Below are 18538 nucleotides of genomic sequence, written 5' to 3' on the forward strand. Positions count from 1 at the left end.
TCATTGCCAATTGACACTTCTTTTCCTGCTGCATTCCTCCTCCGCCCAATGTCGATTGCATTACTCTGCGAAGTGACTCAGCCACAGCTACGTTCCTCAACTCTTGAGAACGACCTGCTGGACGTTGCTGCTTTTTAATGTCTGCCGAAGGGTGTGGTTTCCTGTCCTGCGGGGGGGGGGGGGGGGGGGGGGGGGGGTTTAGACGGCCCCGATCCTAACTTTCCAGCCAGTGGGCGGAGCCACTGCATCCGCGGAAAATTCCAGCTAGTCATGATGTCACAATGTGGGAACTGACCATGACACCACCATCGATTGGCATTAAGTGCCCATTGGGTTCACAAACACCCTTTAGGGAAGGAAATCTGCCGTCCTTATCTGGTCTGGCCCACACGTGACTCCAGATCCACTCTTAGCTGTTCTTCCCAAACCTTTGCACAGGGTGGACCCCATTTTAATGCCCCAGCCTTGGTGTGACCCCCACTCACATGACTACCTATCACATCCTGGGAGTTTGCAATCCCAAAATCTCGACCCACCAAGTGGGAAGCCCTGTTCTTGAGTGTTGTGTGGAGCTGCACTTATTACACTCCTAACCTGTGTCTTGTAGATGGTGGGCAGAATTTGGGGGGGGCCAGTGGCGAGTTTCTTGCCGCAGGATTCCTAACTTCTGACTTGCTGTGGCAGCCATGGTATGGCTGGGCCAGTTCGGCTTCCGGTCAATGGGAACCCCCAGGATGTTGATGGGGGGTGGGGGTGGGGATCAGTGATGGAAATGTCATTGAATGTCAAGGGGTGATGGTTAGATTCTCTTTCGTTGGAGATGGTCAATGATTGTTACTAACCACGGGCAAAATTCTCCGACCCCCAGCAGGGTCAGAGAATCGCCTGGGGCCGCCGAAAATCCCGCCCCCGCCGTGGCAGAGATTCTCCGCCACCCGGGAAGTGGCGGTGGCGGGAATCTCGCCACTCCGATCGGAGAGGCCCCAGCGGTGATTCTCCAGCCCGGATGGGCCAAAGTCCCGCCGCTGGGAGGCCTCTCCCGCCGCCGAGGTTTGAACCACCTCTGGAACGGCGGGATCAGCGGCGCGAGCGGGCCCCGGGGTCCTGGCGGGGGGCGATCGAACCCTGGGGGGTGCCCCCACGGTGGCCTGGCCCGCGATCGGGGCCCCTCGCTCAGACTCCGGGCCAGTGCCCTGGGTGCACTATTTTCCTCCACGGCCGCCACGGCCTCCACCATGGCGGAAGCGGAAGAGAACCCTACATCGTGCATGCGCCGGCAGTGACGTCAGCGGCCAGCTGCTGCTGACGTCACTGCCGGTGCATGCGCCGACCGGCGAAAGCCTTTCGGCCAGCCCCGCTGCCGGTGGCGCCGGTTTTTTGGACCAGTCTTCTGGTGCTAACCGCTCCGGTGGTTAGAATTCCCCACCTTTGGGGAGGCCCGACCCCTGAGTGGTTGGCGCTACTCCCCTACGCCGGGACCCTCCGTCACGCCGGGTAAGGGAGAATGCCGTCCCACTTATCAGTCCAAGCCTAAATATTGCCCAATCCTGCTGAACACGAGCACAGACTGCTTCAGTATCTGAAGAGTTGCAAATAGTGCTGAACTTTTGCAGTCATCAGTGGACACCCCCACTTGCTACCTTATGAGGGAGGGAAGGCCATTCATGAAGCAGCTGAAAACGGTTGGGCCTCAGACGCTAACCTTTTAAAAAAATAAATTGAGAGTACCCAATTAATTTTTTTAAATTAAGGGGCAATTTAGCGTGACCAATCCACCTACCCAACACATCTGTGGGTTGTAGGGGGCGAAAAGCACGCAAACACGGGGAGAATGTGCAAACTCCACACGGACAGTGACCCACAGCCGGGATGGGACCTCGGCATTGTGAGGCAGCAGTGCTAACCACTGCACCACCGTGCTGCCCTAAGACACTAACCTGAGGAAGTCCAGCTGTTGATTGTCCTCCAACCACCACAGCCATCGTCCTTTGTGCCAGGTATGACTCAAACCAGCGGAGAGATTTTCCCCTGGTTCTCATTGACTTGAACTTTGCCTGGCCTCCTCGATGCCACACTTGGTCAAATGTCACCTCGATATCGAGGGCAGTCACTCTCACCTCACCTGTGTGACACCTCGACCAAATCTCCTCGCCATTGAAGACCTTGCTTCAAAGTGAACGACCCCGCCTCCTCTGACTTCACATTGCAGCTAAAATGCCCCATCCATTGAGCTATTCTGGTACATTTTCAGCGCACCCTTGAAAGGACCCTCGCAAACTCTCCAAGTGGCTTGTGTGACACTTTGAAGGGAGAATTGAACAGGAACAATTGATTAGTGAAACAAGCTTAAAAGTAATTGTAATTGAATGTTATTGCTGTTTTTGGGGAAGTGAATTCCTCACCCAGAGACTTGCAAGTTGGGTAATAAATGAGGGAGCGAAGGCTCGTGACAGGGATTGATGCCCTCCGATAACATTGTCGATGCTGTACAATGCGGAACTCAGCAATGTTCTTGATTCTGAGGGAACCCAACCACCTTTAAATGACCTAAACATGTACAAAGCAAAACTTACTATTTAAAGAACCACGAGGGAAAGAAAGGAAGGTTGTTTGGTCCCTTATCAAGTCTCTTCAAAAGACCCAAATTGGACAGCCTCTAAGTGAAGATCTTTGAAGTTTCTTGGCTCCCCTCCAGTCAGAGTGGGTGGAATAGCCGTCTTCAGCACCGCGAGGTACTGCGATTTTATGAGGAGCAATAAGTGCTGTCATGTCACCATAATTATAGAATCACACAGTGCAGAAGGAGGCCATTCAGCCAATCCGTGCTTCTGTCAGCTCCTAGAAAAATGGGGCGGCCATTTTGTGTCTGCAAAAACCCCCTCAAACAGGTGAATGGTAATTATTCTGGTAAATCAGATAGGAAAAGGGACTTGCTCCCTCCAGTGAATGCCCCCCCCCCCCACTCGCCCATAATCACGTGGCTAAAGCACCCCTCCTTTTATATTGCTGAAAAGAGAGACATGTTGCCAAAGCTTTTCATTTTACACTCATCAGGACAAATGCCAAATTTCAAATGATCGCATAAAATTTATGCTACAGGAGATTAGGGTGGTGGTTGGTAGTTAAGTCACGCCATGGAGAAAGTGACAGGATGCTATAGGCTCCTGGGTAATTCAAAAAGACACAAGGCTTGAACATATTCCTTTTGTTTGCAAGGAACGGGTCCCTGCTTATGAATGCCTATCATTTCTAGCAAGAGTATACAAGCCATGTTGCTGGTTGTCAGTATCGCTATTAGCGTGTTCGGGGTTGTTCAGTAAGTGCTGCCCAATCATGGAATCACATCTAACAATAGACACCCACATTTAACAATCCTGTTTTGTCTTTTTCTTCCAGTACACGTATGAAGGAAATGACATCAGCGACCTGCCTGTGGATCTCTCTGTCGTATGGAATGGGAATTTTGTCATCGACAATCCTGCCAACATCAAAGGTATTGTCAGCGGATTAAAGAAGGCATGTTCTTCCATGGGCATTACTCATAGCTACAGATCCCAAGACCTCATTAATGAGGTCTGTGGCTTTATACATATTGGGAGGCAACCATGTTTGCAAGTGTTGGATGAAGGAATTGGGTTGGTTAAAAAGAAGGACTTGCATTTATGTAGCACCTCCTACAAGCTTGGGATGTGCCAATGAACCATACAGTCAAAGATGTCACTGTTGGAATGCAGGATATCAGCAGCCAATCCATGCACGGCAAACTCCCATAAATTTTAAAAAATTTTAATTTTTGAATTTAGTGTACCCAATTCATTTTTTCCAATTAAGGGTCAATTTAGAGTGGCCAATCCACCCACCCTGCACATCTTTGGGTTGTGGGGGTGAAACCCACGCAAACACGGGGAGAATGTGCAAACTCCACATGGACAGTGACCCAGAGCCGGGATTGAACCTGGGACCTCGGCGCCATGAGGCAGCAATGCTAACCACTAGGCCACCGTGCTGCCCTAAATTTCCATAAATAACAATCAGACAATCACCAGATAATATATTTCAGTAACTTTGTTTGAGATTTAATGTTTTTTTTAAATTAGACATAAAACATGCAGTGCAGAAGGAGGCCATTCAGCCCATCGAGTCTGCACCGACCCACTTAAGCCCTCACTTCCACCCTATCCCCATAACCCAATAATCCCTCCTAACCTTTTTGGTCACTGGGGCAATTTAGCATGCCCAATCCACCTAACCTGCACGTCTTTGGATTGTGGGAGGAAACCGGAGCACCCGGAGGAAACCCACGCACACACGGGGAGAACGTGCGGACTCCTCACAGACAGTGACCCAAGCAGGGAGTCTAACCTGGGACCCTGGCACTGCGAAGCCACAGTGTTATCCCACTGCAAGTCACTCACCATCCTGTCTTGGAAATATATCGACCATTCCTTCAGTGTCGCTGGATTAAAATTCTGATACTACCTCCCTAACAGCATTGTGGGTGTACCTACACCACACGGACTGCAGCGGTTCAATAAGGCAGCTCACCACCAGCGTCTTGAGGGCAATTAGGGATGGCAAATTAATTCTGGCCCAGCCAGAAACCCATCAATTAATTTGGACAATGCATTGTAGCTGCGATCCTTACACTGGAAACCAAGTAAATTAAGATCAGCCGCAACACATTAAAGGACAAACTGTATTTTATTTGCATTGTGCTGAATGTAAGCAATTGGTATGTATGTTATATTTTTGGCAGTAAGATTTTTAAGAGCCTGGGTTAAGGTACATATTTGTTGCAGTGATATTAAAGAACCTCGGTTAAGATATTCAGACTACGGGTGCAATTCTCCAAAATGGAGACGAAGTGTTTGCGCCGGCGTGAACGCCGTCGCGTTTCGGGCACGGGGACGACTGATTCTGTCCCCCACAGGGGGCCAGAACGGTGCTGGAGCGGTTCGCGCCGGCTCCGACTCAACATGGCGTCGGTGTTCAGGGGCCGGCCGGGCAGGAAAGTAGGCCGGGGGGGGGGGGGGGGGGGGGGGGAATGGGGGGGGAGGCTGGCCTGCCGATCGGTAGGCCCCGATCGTGGGCCAAACCCCATCGGAGGTCCCCCCGGTGAAGGAGCGCTTTTCCCCGCCCCACAGGCCGCCCACCGACCCTTCGCGCAGAGTTCCCACCGGCAGCGACCAGGCGTGAACGGCGCCGGCGGGACTCTGTCAAATCCGCGCGGCCGCTTGGCCCATCTGGGCCGGAGAATCGACGGCACCGCCGATTCCAGCAGCCCGCGGCTGGCGCCGCGTCAAACACGCCGGCGCAAATGGCGCCAATTCTCTGCACCTCGGAGAATCGCGCACCGGCATCGTGGCGCTGTTGCGGCGATTCTCCGGCGTGGGGCTCGGACAATCGCCCCCTATGTGTCTGTTAAAGCTGTAATTAAGAAATTGTAAAAGGAGAAGTCATGATTGATTCTAACTATTTACTTATTTACATATAAACGGCTCATGGAACATGGGTATGATTGTTGTAGATCCCTGGCGAGTAGCTCATTTATTAAGGGTTGTATTCAGTCCTAGCTAAGCAGGCCATGTGCCATCTTCATGGGATACAGATGCTGCAATTAATTGGAGGAGCCAAGTCTGCCTACAGTATTGCATTTTGCCATAGGATTTGAGTCTGACAAGACAGAAAGATTTTAAGTTGAATAGCATTTATGCCAAATGTTAGATTGAGCAGAAATGTACAGGGTCTGCTTCTGAGACTTCTCTCTCTCCAAAAGTCTCCACACAACTGAGCAAGTAATCTGTTTTTATTAACTTTACTTTTCAGCGATATTTGAACTGTATTTGGTTGCTTAATTGGAGTTAATAGATAGTAAGTTGAGGTGTTTCCTTGTGTTTAAGAACGGTTCCATTGATAATTGGAAAGCTTGTTTCTTTGATGTTAATGTGGTTAATTCTGTGTTGAAATTAAAGTTTGTTTCAACATTAAAGATACCTATTCACTCCTGGGGTGAAGCACCCTTTCCTCACACTTCTACAAATTAAAAACATTGTTTGAGGTTCTCGCCCGATACTCGATCAAATGTTGGGAAGACTGCACACCAAGGTCAAAGTGTGAAATGTCCTAGTCCGTGAGTTGCAGTTTGCAGATGACCCCGTGCTGCTATCCCACACTGACATTCACTGACAGCAACTTGTGGGTCGGCTCTCCCAGACCAGAAAGGCGTTTGGACTGACAATTATGAGCCAGGTCAAGGAGACTCTACCTTCAATCAACATCAAGGACCTCACTCTCAAGGTCGTCAACAGCTTCACAAACCTTGGATTAACAATTACCAGCAATCTGTCTCTGGATGCCAAAATCAGCATCGGGATTGCCAAGGCCGCAGCTGTCATGTCAAAGTTGAGAGGTCGAGGGTGGACCCACAGGCAGATTGTATTTTGGATCAAAGCTCCATGTGGACCAGGCACATATTGTCATCCTCCTCCTCCACAGTCGCGAAGCACAGGCGACAGTGACAAGCCAAGAAAAGCAGCTGAGCTTTCACCCCCGCTGCCTCAAGCCAATGTTGGGCATTACCTGGCAAGACAGAGGACCCGATTATGTCAGAACATCATCATGCAGGAAACCCCAGCAGGTTTGCTCTCTTGAAACAGCAACGACTCTGATGACTGGGCCACGTGAGTCAAATGGTTGACGGCCGCACCCACAAAGATGGGCTTTAGGACCAGCTTGCTATCAGCACAAGGCCAACAGGTCACCCACATCCATAAAACCAAGGTATCTGTGAGCGAGGCTTCAAGCTGACTGGAATCGGAGTCAATGCATGGAAACCGGAGCGTTTGGAAACGAGCAGTCAGGAAGGTTGTGGAAGAAGCAGAAGACAACAGAAATGTCCAGATGGTGGAAGAGAGAGAACCGAGCAGAGGGAACAAGACATTGGTCAATCTCGGGCCAAAGCACTTAGCGTGTGCCAGGCAGGGACTGTCACTCACGAATCAGCCTCTACACCAACAACAGACAACGTTCAGTCCAGAAGTGACGGACACCCTGAGCTCGGTCCATCATCTCCAGAGGCAGATGCCTCACGAACTTCCTGCCCACAAGCATTACTCTGCGTCGCTGGGCTATCTCGCTTGGCTAACCAGTGTCATTTGCTACATGTAGTTGCAGAATCTGGCCACCAGGACCCTCTGAGGAGCAGCTTTCAGAAGATTGGGCGGGATTCTCCGACCCACCCCCCCGCCCCGGCCGGGTTGGAGAATCGCTGGGGGGCGACGTGAATCCCGCCCCCGCCGTCCGCCAAATTCTCCGGCACCGGAGTTTTGGCGGGGGCGGTAATCGCGCCGCGCTGGCCGGCGGCCGCTCACAGCGCCCCTCCCTCCCGGCGATTCTCCGGCTCGCGATGGGCTGAAGTCCCGCTGGTTCTTTGCCAGACCCGCCAGCATAGATTAGACTAGGTCCCTTACCGGCGGGACCTGGTGGCATGGGCGGGCTCCGGGGTCCTGAGAGGGCGCGGGGCGATCTGGCCCTGTGGGGTGCCCCCACGGTGGCCTGGCCCGCGATCGGGGCGGTCCGCGGGCGGGCCTGTGCCATGGGGGCACTCTTTTCCTACACGTCGGCCGTGTCAGCCTCTGTGATGGACGATGTGTAGGTGAACCCCCTCCCCCCCGCGCATGCACGGGGATGACGTCAGCAGCCGCTGATGCTCCCGCGCATGCGCGGACTCTCGCCGGTTGGCGGAATCCCTTCGGCCCCGGCTGGCGTGGCGCCAAAGGCCTTCCATGCCAGCCGGCGGGGTGCAAACCACTCCGGCGCCGGCCTACCCCTGAAGGAGCGGAGGATTCCGCACCTTGGGGCAGCCCGACGCCGGAGTGGTTCACGCCACTCCATCCCGCTGGGACCCCCCGCCCCGCCGGGTACGGGAGAATCCCGCCCCATATGTCGCATCACATTGGTCCAGGGCTAGTCAGGGCGAGAAACTGAATGCTGGGGCATGAAATATCTGACTCCTATCTGACTCCCCACTCTATAGACCTAACCCCAGAATCTAGGCTGACACTCCTTGGGCAGCACCGAGGGAATGCTGCATTCTCCGAGGTGCCGTCTTTCAGACCCTGGCTACCCTCTTGGGTGGACGTAAAACCTTCAGTCTCGGGAGAAGAGCAGGGAGGTTCCCGCAGTTCATTCCTGCGTCAGCTTTGTTGCCGCTGATTGATTGTTTCCTCAATGCCGCCGTCGCACGATGATCTTGCTTTGGAAAAAGCCCAGGAGACACTGGAAATACTCCAATGGCCGGGTCACGTATTGCATGCCGGAGCTGACGACCCCGCAGGTCAGGGCGGCACCCGCAGATAGAGGAACAGAGCTAACGACCTTTCATCAGGACTGGGTAATGTAAGACTCGTTGAGCAAGCTTTAGTGGAAAGGGTGTGGAATCGCAAGAAAAGGAAGGGTGGAGATTTTCTGCCTGCTACAGTTGGTGCCAGAATTGCACAACTACTTTGAATATTTTCTGTTTTTCCTGCTATTTGAGGTAAACTATAGTCCCTTTGAGGGGGGGAGAGCTGATGGTGATTCAACCTCAGGGTCACCACACCTCAGGCGAGGGGCAAGGGTTGAGAAGGTGGGGCCTTCACGAATAACCTCAGCCGGTACGGGGATTGAACCCACGCTGCTGGTCTCGCTCTGCCTCACGGACCAGCTGTCCAGCCCACTGAGCTAAACCAGCCCCTTGTTTTATCAGCCGTTGGTGAGACCACACGTGAAGTGCTTTGTACAATTTTGTTGTCCTCCAACTGACCAGTCTAAAGCAAAGAGTTGCTGAGGGCCACTCCTAATGCTCAACGTATTGATAATCCCGGGGATTATTGCTTCCCAGTCATCTATGTGTTTCTATTTAACTGCATAGTGGCAGAGGATCGGATAGAACCAACCAGAGTAGTGACTGCAGAAATTAGGGATAGAAATGCCCAACTTTTGAACCCTGCGTGTTTATTGATGCAAAAAAAAATAGTGCAGGTTGTCAAGGGCGCAGAAATGTCTCCTTATGCCATTCAGAATGATGTGATCACCTTAATGAGAGCGCGTTTCCTCTGAGCCAACAGCCACTTGAGACTCTTCACACACTTGATTCTATTCTCCTCTTTCATTCAAAAGTCGAGAGACTGAATTTCGCTTTGAAATTCCTCCTGAAAAAGCCGGGTGGGTCAAAGGAGCTGGAATGTCGATGGGGAGCTTGAAGACCATTTTATCGGTCTCAGAGTTTTTAACTTTGGTTCGAGATCCACCCCCCACCCCTCCCCTCTCCCCGTCAGCCAGAGGAAACATCGAGCCTGTCAAGCCCTGCGGAATTTTATACGTTTCAGTGAGTTTCCCTCTCATTCTTCTAAATTCCAGTCAATACAGGCCCAGTCGACTCAATCTCTCCTCGTAGACAATCCAGCCATCCGAGGAATCAGTCTGGTGAACCTTTGCTGCACACCCTCTGTGGCAAGTATATTCTTTCTTATATGAGGAGACCAAAACGGCACACGTATTCAATATTCTAAGTGTGGTCTCGCAGCAAGACATCCTTTCTCCTGTACTCAAGTCCTCTTGCCATGAAGCCCAACCTACCATTTGCCTTCCTTTTAAAAAAAAATTTAGAGTCCCCAATAATTTTTTCCAATTAAGAGGCAATTTAGCGTGGCCAATCCACCTACCTTGCACATCTTTGGGTTGCGGGGGGGAAACCCACACAGACACAAGGAGAACGTGCAAACTCCACACGGATAGTGACCCAGGGCTGAGATTCGAACCCAGGTCCTCAGCGCCGTAGTCCTAGCCCGAACCACTAGGCCACCGCGCTGCCCACCATTTGCCTTCCTAACGACTTGCTGTAACTGCTTGCTTTCCATCAGTGACTGGCGCACAACGACAGCCAGCTCCTTTTGTGAAGCATCAACATTTCCCGTTCTAGCGCCATTTAAATGTTAAAGCTTCATCACAAAGTTAGTCAAGTTTTCCCAGTGAAGTTGAGCAATTTCCTGTAAATCAAACCTGGCGCGTTTTGTTCAAATTCATTTTGGAGATGTGGGCATTGCTGACCCGGCCAACATTTCAATTGCCCATCCCCATCACGTTAGGCCACTTCACTGGGCAGTCATTACAAAGGGAATGGCCTGTACAATGAAAAGAGTCTTCCTACTATTAAAAAGGAGCATCAACTCAAAATCACATTCGTCGATCAGCCGGAGAGTACCGTTCTCGTCGATGTCAGGGGCGGCGTCGCTTTCGCAGATATCCGCCCCCTCCAAAGTGACATACACAGTGAGCACGTCGTGCGTCGTATCGATGGCCTCAGGACATTGCCTGAGGCCCACCCCCCTGATGCTCCACCCCCGACCGGCCGAGTTCCCGATGGCGCGGGACACGTGTGGTATCATCCGTTGGGAACTCAGCATGGCAGCTGCAGACTCAGTCCAACACCGCCACAGTCGGGGGGCGGCCAATCCGTGCGCAAGGGGGACTTTGTCAGGGGCTGGGGGCCACTGTTGGGGGGTGGTCCGGGGCTCGCGAACCGGCCAAAGGGGGGCGGGGGGGCATTACTTTGCAGGCGGCTGGCGCCATGTGGCACGGCACAGACGCTGTAGGCCAACGCCGTGTGTATGCATGGCCACGGATTCGGCAATTCTCCAGGCTGTATCGGCAGCTATAGTCGGCTGCTGTACCCTGCTGGCATGTTAGCCCCCAGCAAAATGGGGCATCGGTGGCCGTTTTGCGGCCAATGTTCGGGAGTAAAACACCACGGTTCCCACGCTGGCATGATGGCATAGCTTCAGAACCAGAGAATCTAGTCCTGAGAGCTGTGAATGCAGAGTCATTGGGAGTAAATTGATGAGGAGGGTAGTTTTGGAGTACCGAGGGAGTTGAGGGATATGGAATAATAGGGGAAGAGGGTAAAGCTCAGCCATGATCTCAGGCCGGGATTCTCCAGTATCCGGCGGGACGGGCTGTACCAGCGGCAAAGAGTGGCGGGACCACTCCGGCTTCGGGCTGCCCGGACGCTGCAGAATCCTCCACACCTTCGGGGGCTAGGCTGGTGCTGTAGTGGTTGGCGGCGCGCATACGCAGGGGGTTTCTTCTCCACGCTGGCTATGGCGGAGCTTTACACAGGCCGGCGCGGAGGGGAAAGAGTGCCCCCATGGCACAGGCGGGATCGGTGGGCCCCGATCGGGGGCCAGGGCACCGTAGCCCCTCCCTCTCCCCGGGCTGGATCCCCCGAGGACTCCGCAGGCCGCACTCAGATCCAGGTCCCGCCGGTACGGACCTGGTCTAATCCACGCCGGTGGGACTGGCCGAAAACGGGCGGCCGCTCGGCCCATCGGGGACTGGAGAATCGCCGGTGGGGGGGTGGGGGGGTGGGACTGCCAATAGCCCCCGACCGGTGCAGCACGATCCCCGCCCCCGCCCAAAAAACGGCGCTGGAGAATTCGGCAGGATTCACGCCGCGCCCCCGCGATTCTCCGACCCGGCCCCGGGGGGGGGGGGGGGGGGGGGGGGGGGGGGGTTGGAGAATCCCGCCCTTAATCTTATTTGAATGGCGGAGCTGGCTCGAAGGGCAGAATGGCCTCCCCTAGCCCTATTCCTTGTGAGTCAAGCAGATTGGTGTGTAACTGGAGTCACGCACAGACCCCGGTCAGGTCAGGAGAAGCAGATTTACCTTCCCCTCAATAACATCAGTGAGCCGGTTGGACTTTTTTTTTCCAATTATCCTGCATCCTCATCGTCAATTCTGCTCACTTCAGATTTTCTATTTCCTTGAATTGAATGGAAATTCTTTAGCTGCTGACTGTGATATTTGATTCAACCTTCTTTGGATTCCTATTCCAGTAACATAACTATTCCACTACCCTATAGTTTGTAGTTCCGCAAGAGAGATTTCAATGTGCTGTCATTAAAGTGAACACTGGACTGAAATCTTCCATCAAAGAATAAAGATGACGTTGCCAATGGTGATGTACAAAGCTGGATTTGCAGTCCATCCTTCTATCTATCTTCAACGGCACCTATTCTCTGTCATGTAGCCGCTACGCCCCGTTCACAAGGTGGGCGCAATCTCTGTTCTTGCACTTAAGTTGTTCAAATTCTGGGGGGACGGCACGTTGATGCAGTGGTTAGCACTGCTGCCTCACAGCGCTGAGGACCCAGGTTCAATCCCGGCTCTGGGTCACTGTCTGTGTGGGGTTTGCACATTCTCCCCATGACCGCGTGAGTCTCACCCCCACAACCCAAAGATGTGCAGGGTAGATGAATTGGCCACGCTGAATTGCCTCTTAATTGGGTGGTGGGGGGGGGGGATATAATTGGGTGGTGGGGGGGGGAATATAATTGGGTGGTGGGGGGGGGGGGGATATAATTGGGTGCTCTAAATTTATTTTTTAAGAAGTTGTGCAAATTCCTCTCGGTCTCCTGGCCAGCTCTTGTTGACTCTGCAACTTTGCTGCCTCGCCTCTGCCCCTCCTTCCCTCAATCCTGTTCCCCACTAACCCCGGAACCCCCAACCCTAACCCAACCAGGGTAACACGGTAGCATAGTGGTTAGCACTATGGCTTCACGGCGCAGGGTCCCAGGTTTGATTCCCGGGTTGGGTCACTGTCTGTGCTCCAGGTTTCTTTTTTTCTTCTTCTTAAATATTTAGAGTACCCAATTAATTTTTTCCAATTAAGGGGCAATTTAGCGTGGCCAATGCACCTAACCGGCACATCTTTGGGTTGTGGGGGCGAAACCCACGCAGACACGGGGAGAATGTGCAAACTCCACACAGACAGTGACCCAGAGCCGGGATCGAACCTGGGACCTCGGCGCCGTGAGGCTGCAGTGCTAACCACTGCGCCACCGTGCTGCCCTGCTCCGGTTTCTTCCTACAAGTCCCGAAAGACGCGCTATTGGGTATTTTGGACATTCTGAATTCCCGAACATGCGCCGGAGTGTGGCGACTAGGGGATTTTCACAGTCACCTCATTGCAGTGATAATGTAAACCTACTTGTGACAATAGAGATTATTATTAGTATTATAACCCCGGCACAAATGTGTTTTGCGTTTTCCTCTTGGGTTGAAGATAAGAGTCAGGAGCAGGCCATTCAGCCCCTCTAGCCTGCTGCACCATTCAGTATGATTGCGGCTGATCTTCTGCCTCAAACCCCACTCCCCTTCCTTGCCCCCCCCCCCTTCCTTGCCCCCCCCCCTCCCCTTCCTTGCCCCCCCCCCCCCCGTACCCTTTGATTTATCGAGGGGTCAATACTCTTGAGTGTATTAAATGCTGGAGCACCCACGGGCCTGGGGGTTTGGTCTATTAGATTCCTCGGTGGACTCTTGGCTAAGGCGGCCCACCAAGGGGCTTGGTCCTAAAATCACCTGAAGATGGGCCAATATTTTACCAACTTCCCTCAATGCGGGTGGGGAGCAGCTCGCAAACCATCCAGGATGGCTCCTTCACTGCTTGTCCAAGGGATCACTGGGGGCCCTGTGATTCGAGTCATGTTCACTTGGCATCGCTAAGCACGGCCGTTAGGATTCCTCAGAATTGCCAGGTTCGAAACCGCTCCCTCTACGGGTTGCCAACCCTCCAGGATTGTCCTGGAGTTTCCGGGATTGACGGATCAATCTCCCGGACATTGTCAAAAGCAACATTTGGCGGAGGGAAGGGGTTGGCGAGAGAGGGAAGGTGTTTAAAATGAAATGGTGTTCTTGTTTTAATTTTCGCTGATTGCTTTTGTTAATTATCTGTTGGTGACTGGGAGTGGGGAAGGGGAGGTAAAGGCTGACTCTGACAGTAAGGAACCATCTGACCAGGTACCTCCCGACTGGCTGGGTGTTACTGAGGTAAATGGTGTTGAGGGGGGGTGGTGGATTTTATTTATTTAAAAAAAAAAAAATTTAGAGTACCCAATTATTTTTTCAAAACATTAAGGGGCAATTTAGTGTGGCCAATCCACCTACCCTGCACATCTTTGGGTTGTGGGGATGAAACCCACGCAAACATGGGGCGAATGTGCAAACTCCACACGGACAGTGACCCTGGGCCGGGATTTGAACCCGGGTCCTCAGCGCCACTGTGCCAGGGGGGTGGTGGAATTTAATGCATTATGGACATGGCAGGTGAGGAATGGATTGTCAGCGGTGTAAAACTGTTCTCCCGTGCCTTGCTGTCTTCGTTCTTCGCTGGTTTAACCCACCGTCGCTCGACAGGCCCCTCAATAATGAAATTAGGCCATGGGGAGATTTTTCTTCTGCGCTGTTGACAAATGAGCTCCTCGCCGCATCCCATTAAAGCTAGCAGCCAAGCAGGTGCCAGTGGGGTCCTGAGCGATGAGGTGGGCTCAAATTAGCCAGAGTTGTGCGGGCGGTAGGGTTGGAGACTTTACCGGAGGAATGTTAATGTAATTACAGCTTCCCTTTACGGCTCATTTTAATTCTGCAAAGGTTACCTCGCGGGCGAAATCGAAACTTAGCCCAGCCCCTGGTTTTGTAGAAAGATTAATATGCCGAAAGCAATCCTGGGGGAAAGAAAAATCATTGGGCGAGGTTAAAATACAATGGTGCTTTAGTTTTAATCTCCTCTGAGTGCCTGGATTCATCAGTTATTCGCGATGGCGGTGGAGTTAGAAAAGGCCAAATCTGGCAGATAGGAATTATGTAATCAAGTAATGAAGGGTCCGTTACATTTCCAACTGAGGTGAAAGGTGTTGGGTGTGCAGTGACAGGAGCCAGAGCTGGGATGTTGGGAGGTCAATGACACCGTCTCGAGAAATACATCTGGTCAGAGCGAGTAACTGTGGTGATCTGCATCACTGTAAATACACAAGGGGTTAATGTAAATACACTACAACTAAGTAACCACTAGAGGGAGCACCAGAGAAGCCATGACTTACAGACATGCAGCGAATGAACACATAAGGTAGGGCACAACCAATGAGCAGTCAAGACACCCAGAGGTGGCATTACCACAAGGGGGCATTACACAACCCATATAAAAGGACAGGGCACACATGGGGCGGGATTCTCCCGTACCCGGTGGGGCGGGGGTCCCAGCGGGACAGAGTGGCGTGGACCACTCCGGAACCCTCCGCACCTTCAGGGACTAGGCCGGCGCCGGAGTGGTTCGCGCCCCGCCGACCGGCGTGGAAGGCTCTGGCGCCACGCCAGCCGGGGCCGAAGGGACTCCGCCAGCCGGCGAGAGTCCGACGCGTAGTAAAAGAGTGCCCCCACGGCACAGGCCCGCCCGCCGATCGGTGGGCCCCGATCGCGAGCCAGGCCATCGTGGGGGCACCCCCCGGGGCCAAACCACCCCGCGTTCCACCCCCCCCCGGATCCCGCCCACACCGCCAGGTCCCACCGGTACTGGACCTAGTCTGATCCACACCGGCGGGACCAGCAAAAAACCAGCGGGGCTTTGGCGCATCGGGGGCCGGAGATTTCGGGCAGCCCCGGCACCCATTGAGTTGTGCCGGTCCTCTGCCATTCTCCGGGGCGGGCGGCGTGACTCACGCCGCGCCGAATTTTGGAGGGCCGGAGAATACGGTGGCTGGTGGGGGCAGGATTCACGCCGACCCCCGGCGATTCTCCGACCCGGCTGGGGGGTCGGAGAATCCCGCCATTGCTCTGTCTCTTTCCACAAACAGACATCTAGAGAGTACATCAGGGTTGATCAGCAGCAGCACACCCAGCACGTGGCTTAGAGAAGACTGGTAAAGATAGACTGAGTTACTACAGTTAGATTAGCAGAGAGTTGAACTCATTTAAGAACTGTGTTAATAGTTCAATAAACACATTGAACTCATTTCATAGTCTTCCTTTGTCAAAGCATACATCAAGGAACCAGCTTATGCTACACAAAGCAGCATAACACAACAGTAACCTTCCGCAAAAAATTTGTTTTTAAATTTTCTTTTTAACAATCTTTATAGTCACAAGTAGGCCTACATTAACGCTGCATTTAAGTTACTGTGAAAATCCCCTAGTCGCCACATTCCGGCGCCTGTTTGGGTACACTGAGGGAGAATTCATTATGTCCAATTCACCTAACAAGCATGTCTTTTGGGACTTGTGGGAGGAAACCGGAGCACCCGGATGGAAACCCACGCAGACACGGGGGAGAACGTGCAGACTCCACACAGACAGTGACCCAAGCTGGGAATCGAACCTGGGACCCTGCCGCTGTGAAGTTACCGTGCTGCCCACAAACCACGGAGGAGGACTGACTGACTTTGCTCCTGTTTCCTGCAAAATGAAAAATACGATGCCTTGGAGACGTAGCGGGGGAAGGAATTGGCTACCGGCAGTGAAAAACTGTGAACACCAACTGTTTTGTCATGTTTACTGTTTTCATTCATTACCTGCTGGGTGAGGTAATCCTTTACTCTCTCTCTCAGACTCCATGTCCTGTTTTTGAACAGTCTTACAAAGCCTCTTGGTGAAGGTACGCAGACGTTGGCAGTGCTGAGCTGTATGAAGGCCGCAGTGGCAGTGAGAAGGGCCTGTTGACTGGGAGGGATGGAGATACGGTTCCTAACCCTCCAGCCATGACCCGGAGTCTCCTGGAAATGAGGATTCTGCTCTGGGGCCCGGCTGTGAATGAAAACCCGAAGAAAAATAATTTTGGACACTGTAATAATTATGGGTAAAGAGGGGGGAAAGGGTTGTTTAACTTGACAGCCAAAAATGACCCATTTGGGCTTTCGACTCCTTAGAACTGGCTGCCTGAAGACGGGGCAATGCATTGAGGGAAGATGATTGAGGGAAAGGGACGCAATTGGAGGCGAGAGGTTATGTAATCAACCCTCCAAGAAGATGCGCAACTAGTGTTGGTGGAGCCAAGAGGGAGCAGCCGGCTAAAAAAATTAGAGATATTTGAGGAAATGATGGACCTCGTTGATTCCAAGATCTCTTGAGGCCTCTATTGAGTATTGGTGCAATACTGGCAGAGATGTGAAAACTGAAAACTGGCAGAGATGTGCCTTACAATTGATTTGTCTACCTATGGAGGGGAACAGGAGGCACCTTCATGAGGTGGATTATAAGAACATAAGAACTAGGAGCAGGAGTAGGCCATCTGGCCCCTTGAGCCTGCTCCACCATTCAATGAGATCATGGCTGATCTTTTGTGGACTCAGCTCCACTTTCCGGCCCGAACACCATGGGCGAGATTCTCCCAAAACGGGAGAAATCGTAAAGCTGCCGTAAAACCCGGGCGGGTTTTACGGCAGCGCGCCCCTTCCCGACCGGGGACCGATTCTGGTCCCCGGTCGGGGCTAGCAGCCCGACGCCGTAGGCTCCGGCAAGACGGGCTTAACGAAAATCGTTAAGCCCGCTTGCTGGAGTTAGCGCCGGCTGACGCGTCATATGACGTCAGCCGCGCATGCGCAGTTTGGAAGACTCCAACCCGCGCATGCGCGGGTGACGTCATCGCGTTTTTGCGCGAAACCCGCGCATGCGCAGGCCGGGTTGCCCCTCAGCCGCCCCGCGAATGGATACTGCGGGGCGGCGGAAGGACAAGTAGTGCGCGGGCATCGGGCCCGCTGCCTGCGATCGGTGCCCACCGATCGCGGGCCCATGGCACCCTTGGCACGGCCGTGGTACTGCCGTGCCAATCGGTGCCATGGTTATAAAAAGCGAGTTTGTGACGCCGTTTTTACGAACGGCAAGACCAGGTGTGTTTGCCGTTCGTAAAAACGGCGGAAAGGGCTGGGACTTCGGCCCATCTAACAGCTGAGAATCGCTGCCGGCCGTAAAAAAACGGCGGCAGCGATTCGGGTCGGGACTTCGGGGGGGGGGGGGGGGGAGAATAGCGGGAGGGCGGCAAAAATGTCGGGAAGGCCCTCCCGCTATTCTCCCACCCGTCGTGGGGGTCGGAGAATTTCGCCCCATAACCCTTAATCCCTTTATTCTTCAAAAAACTATCTATCTTTATCTTAAAAACATGTAATGAAGGAGTCCCAACTGCTTCACTGGGCAAGGAATTCCATAGCTTCACAACCCTTTGGGTGAAGAAGTTCCTCCTAAACTCAGTCCTAAATCTACTTCCCCTTATTTTGAGGCTATGCCCCCTAGTTCTGCTTCACCCGCCAGTGGGTGATTATAATTAGGCCAAGCTAGCTAAAATGAGATGTTTGTGAGGGGCAGGTGGTTAGAGGAGAGCATAGCAAAGGAGTTTGACAAGGTAGAGAGTGGGAGATTGTTTCCCCCTGCGGGGGGAGTGGGATGGGGGGGGGGGGGGGTGCACTGTCTCGGGATAAGAGGCCGATCATTCAGGACTGATACGAGGAGAGCTGTCTTCACTCAAAAGGTTGTGAATCTTTTCAATTCACCCAGAGGGTTGTGGGTGTCCCGTCGTTGAGTATATTTAAGACTGGGATTGACAGATTATTCGTCTTGGGATCGAGAGGTAAGGGGAGTGGGTGGGAATGTGGAGTTGAAGCGCACCGCATCAGCCATGATTGTATTGAATGGTGAAGCAGGCTGGAGGACTGGTGTGGTCCACTCCTGCTCCTCCGT

The 18538-nt window shown here is 53.0% G+C and overlaps 1 protein-coding gene across 1 annotated transcript in view; it reads left to right on the top strand.

Moving 5' to 3' along the window:
* The window catches only part of LOC119973746 (plexin-A1-like), a 580418-nt gene that overhangs the window by 437870 nt on the left and 124010 nt on the right, over positions 1 to 18538 (top strand). Inside the window, exon 11 of the mRNA XM_038812164.1 lies at positions 3397 to 3493. Within this exon, the coding sequence (XP_038668092.1) occupies positions 3397 to 3493 (97 nt within the window). The remainder of the gene's footprint in view (positions 1 to 3396; positions 3494 to 18538) is intronic.

This window comes from Scyliorhinus canicula, chromosome 11, assembly GCF_902713615.1.
Source record: "Scyliorhinus canicula chromosome 11, sScyCan1.1, whole genome shotgun sequence".
Taxonomy (NCBI): Eukaryota; Metazoa; Chordata; class Chondrichthyes; order Carcharhiniformes; family Scyliorhinidae; genus Scyliorhinus; species Scyliorhinus canicula.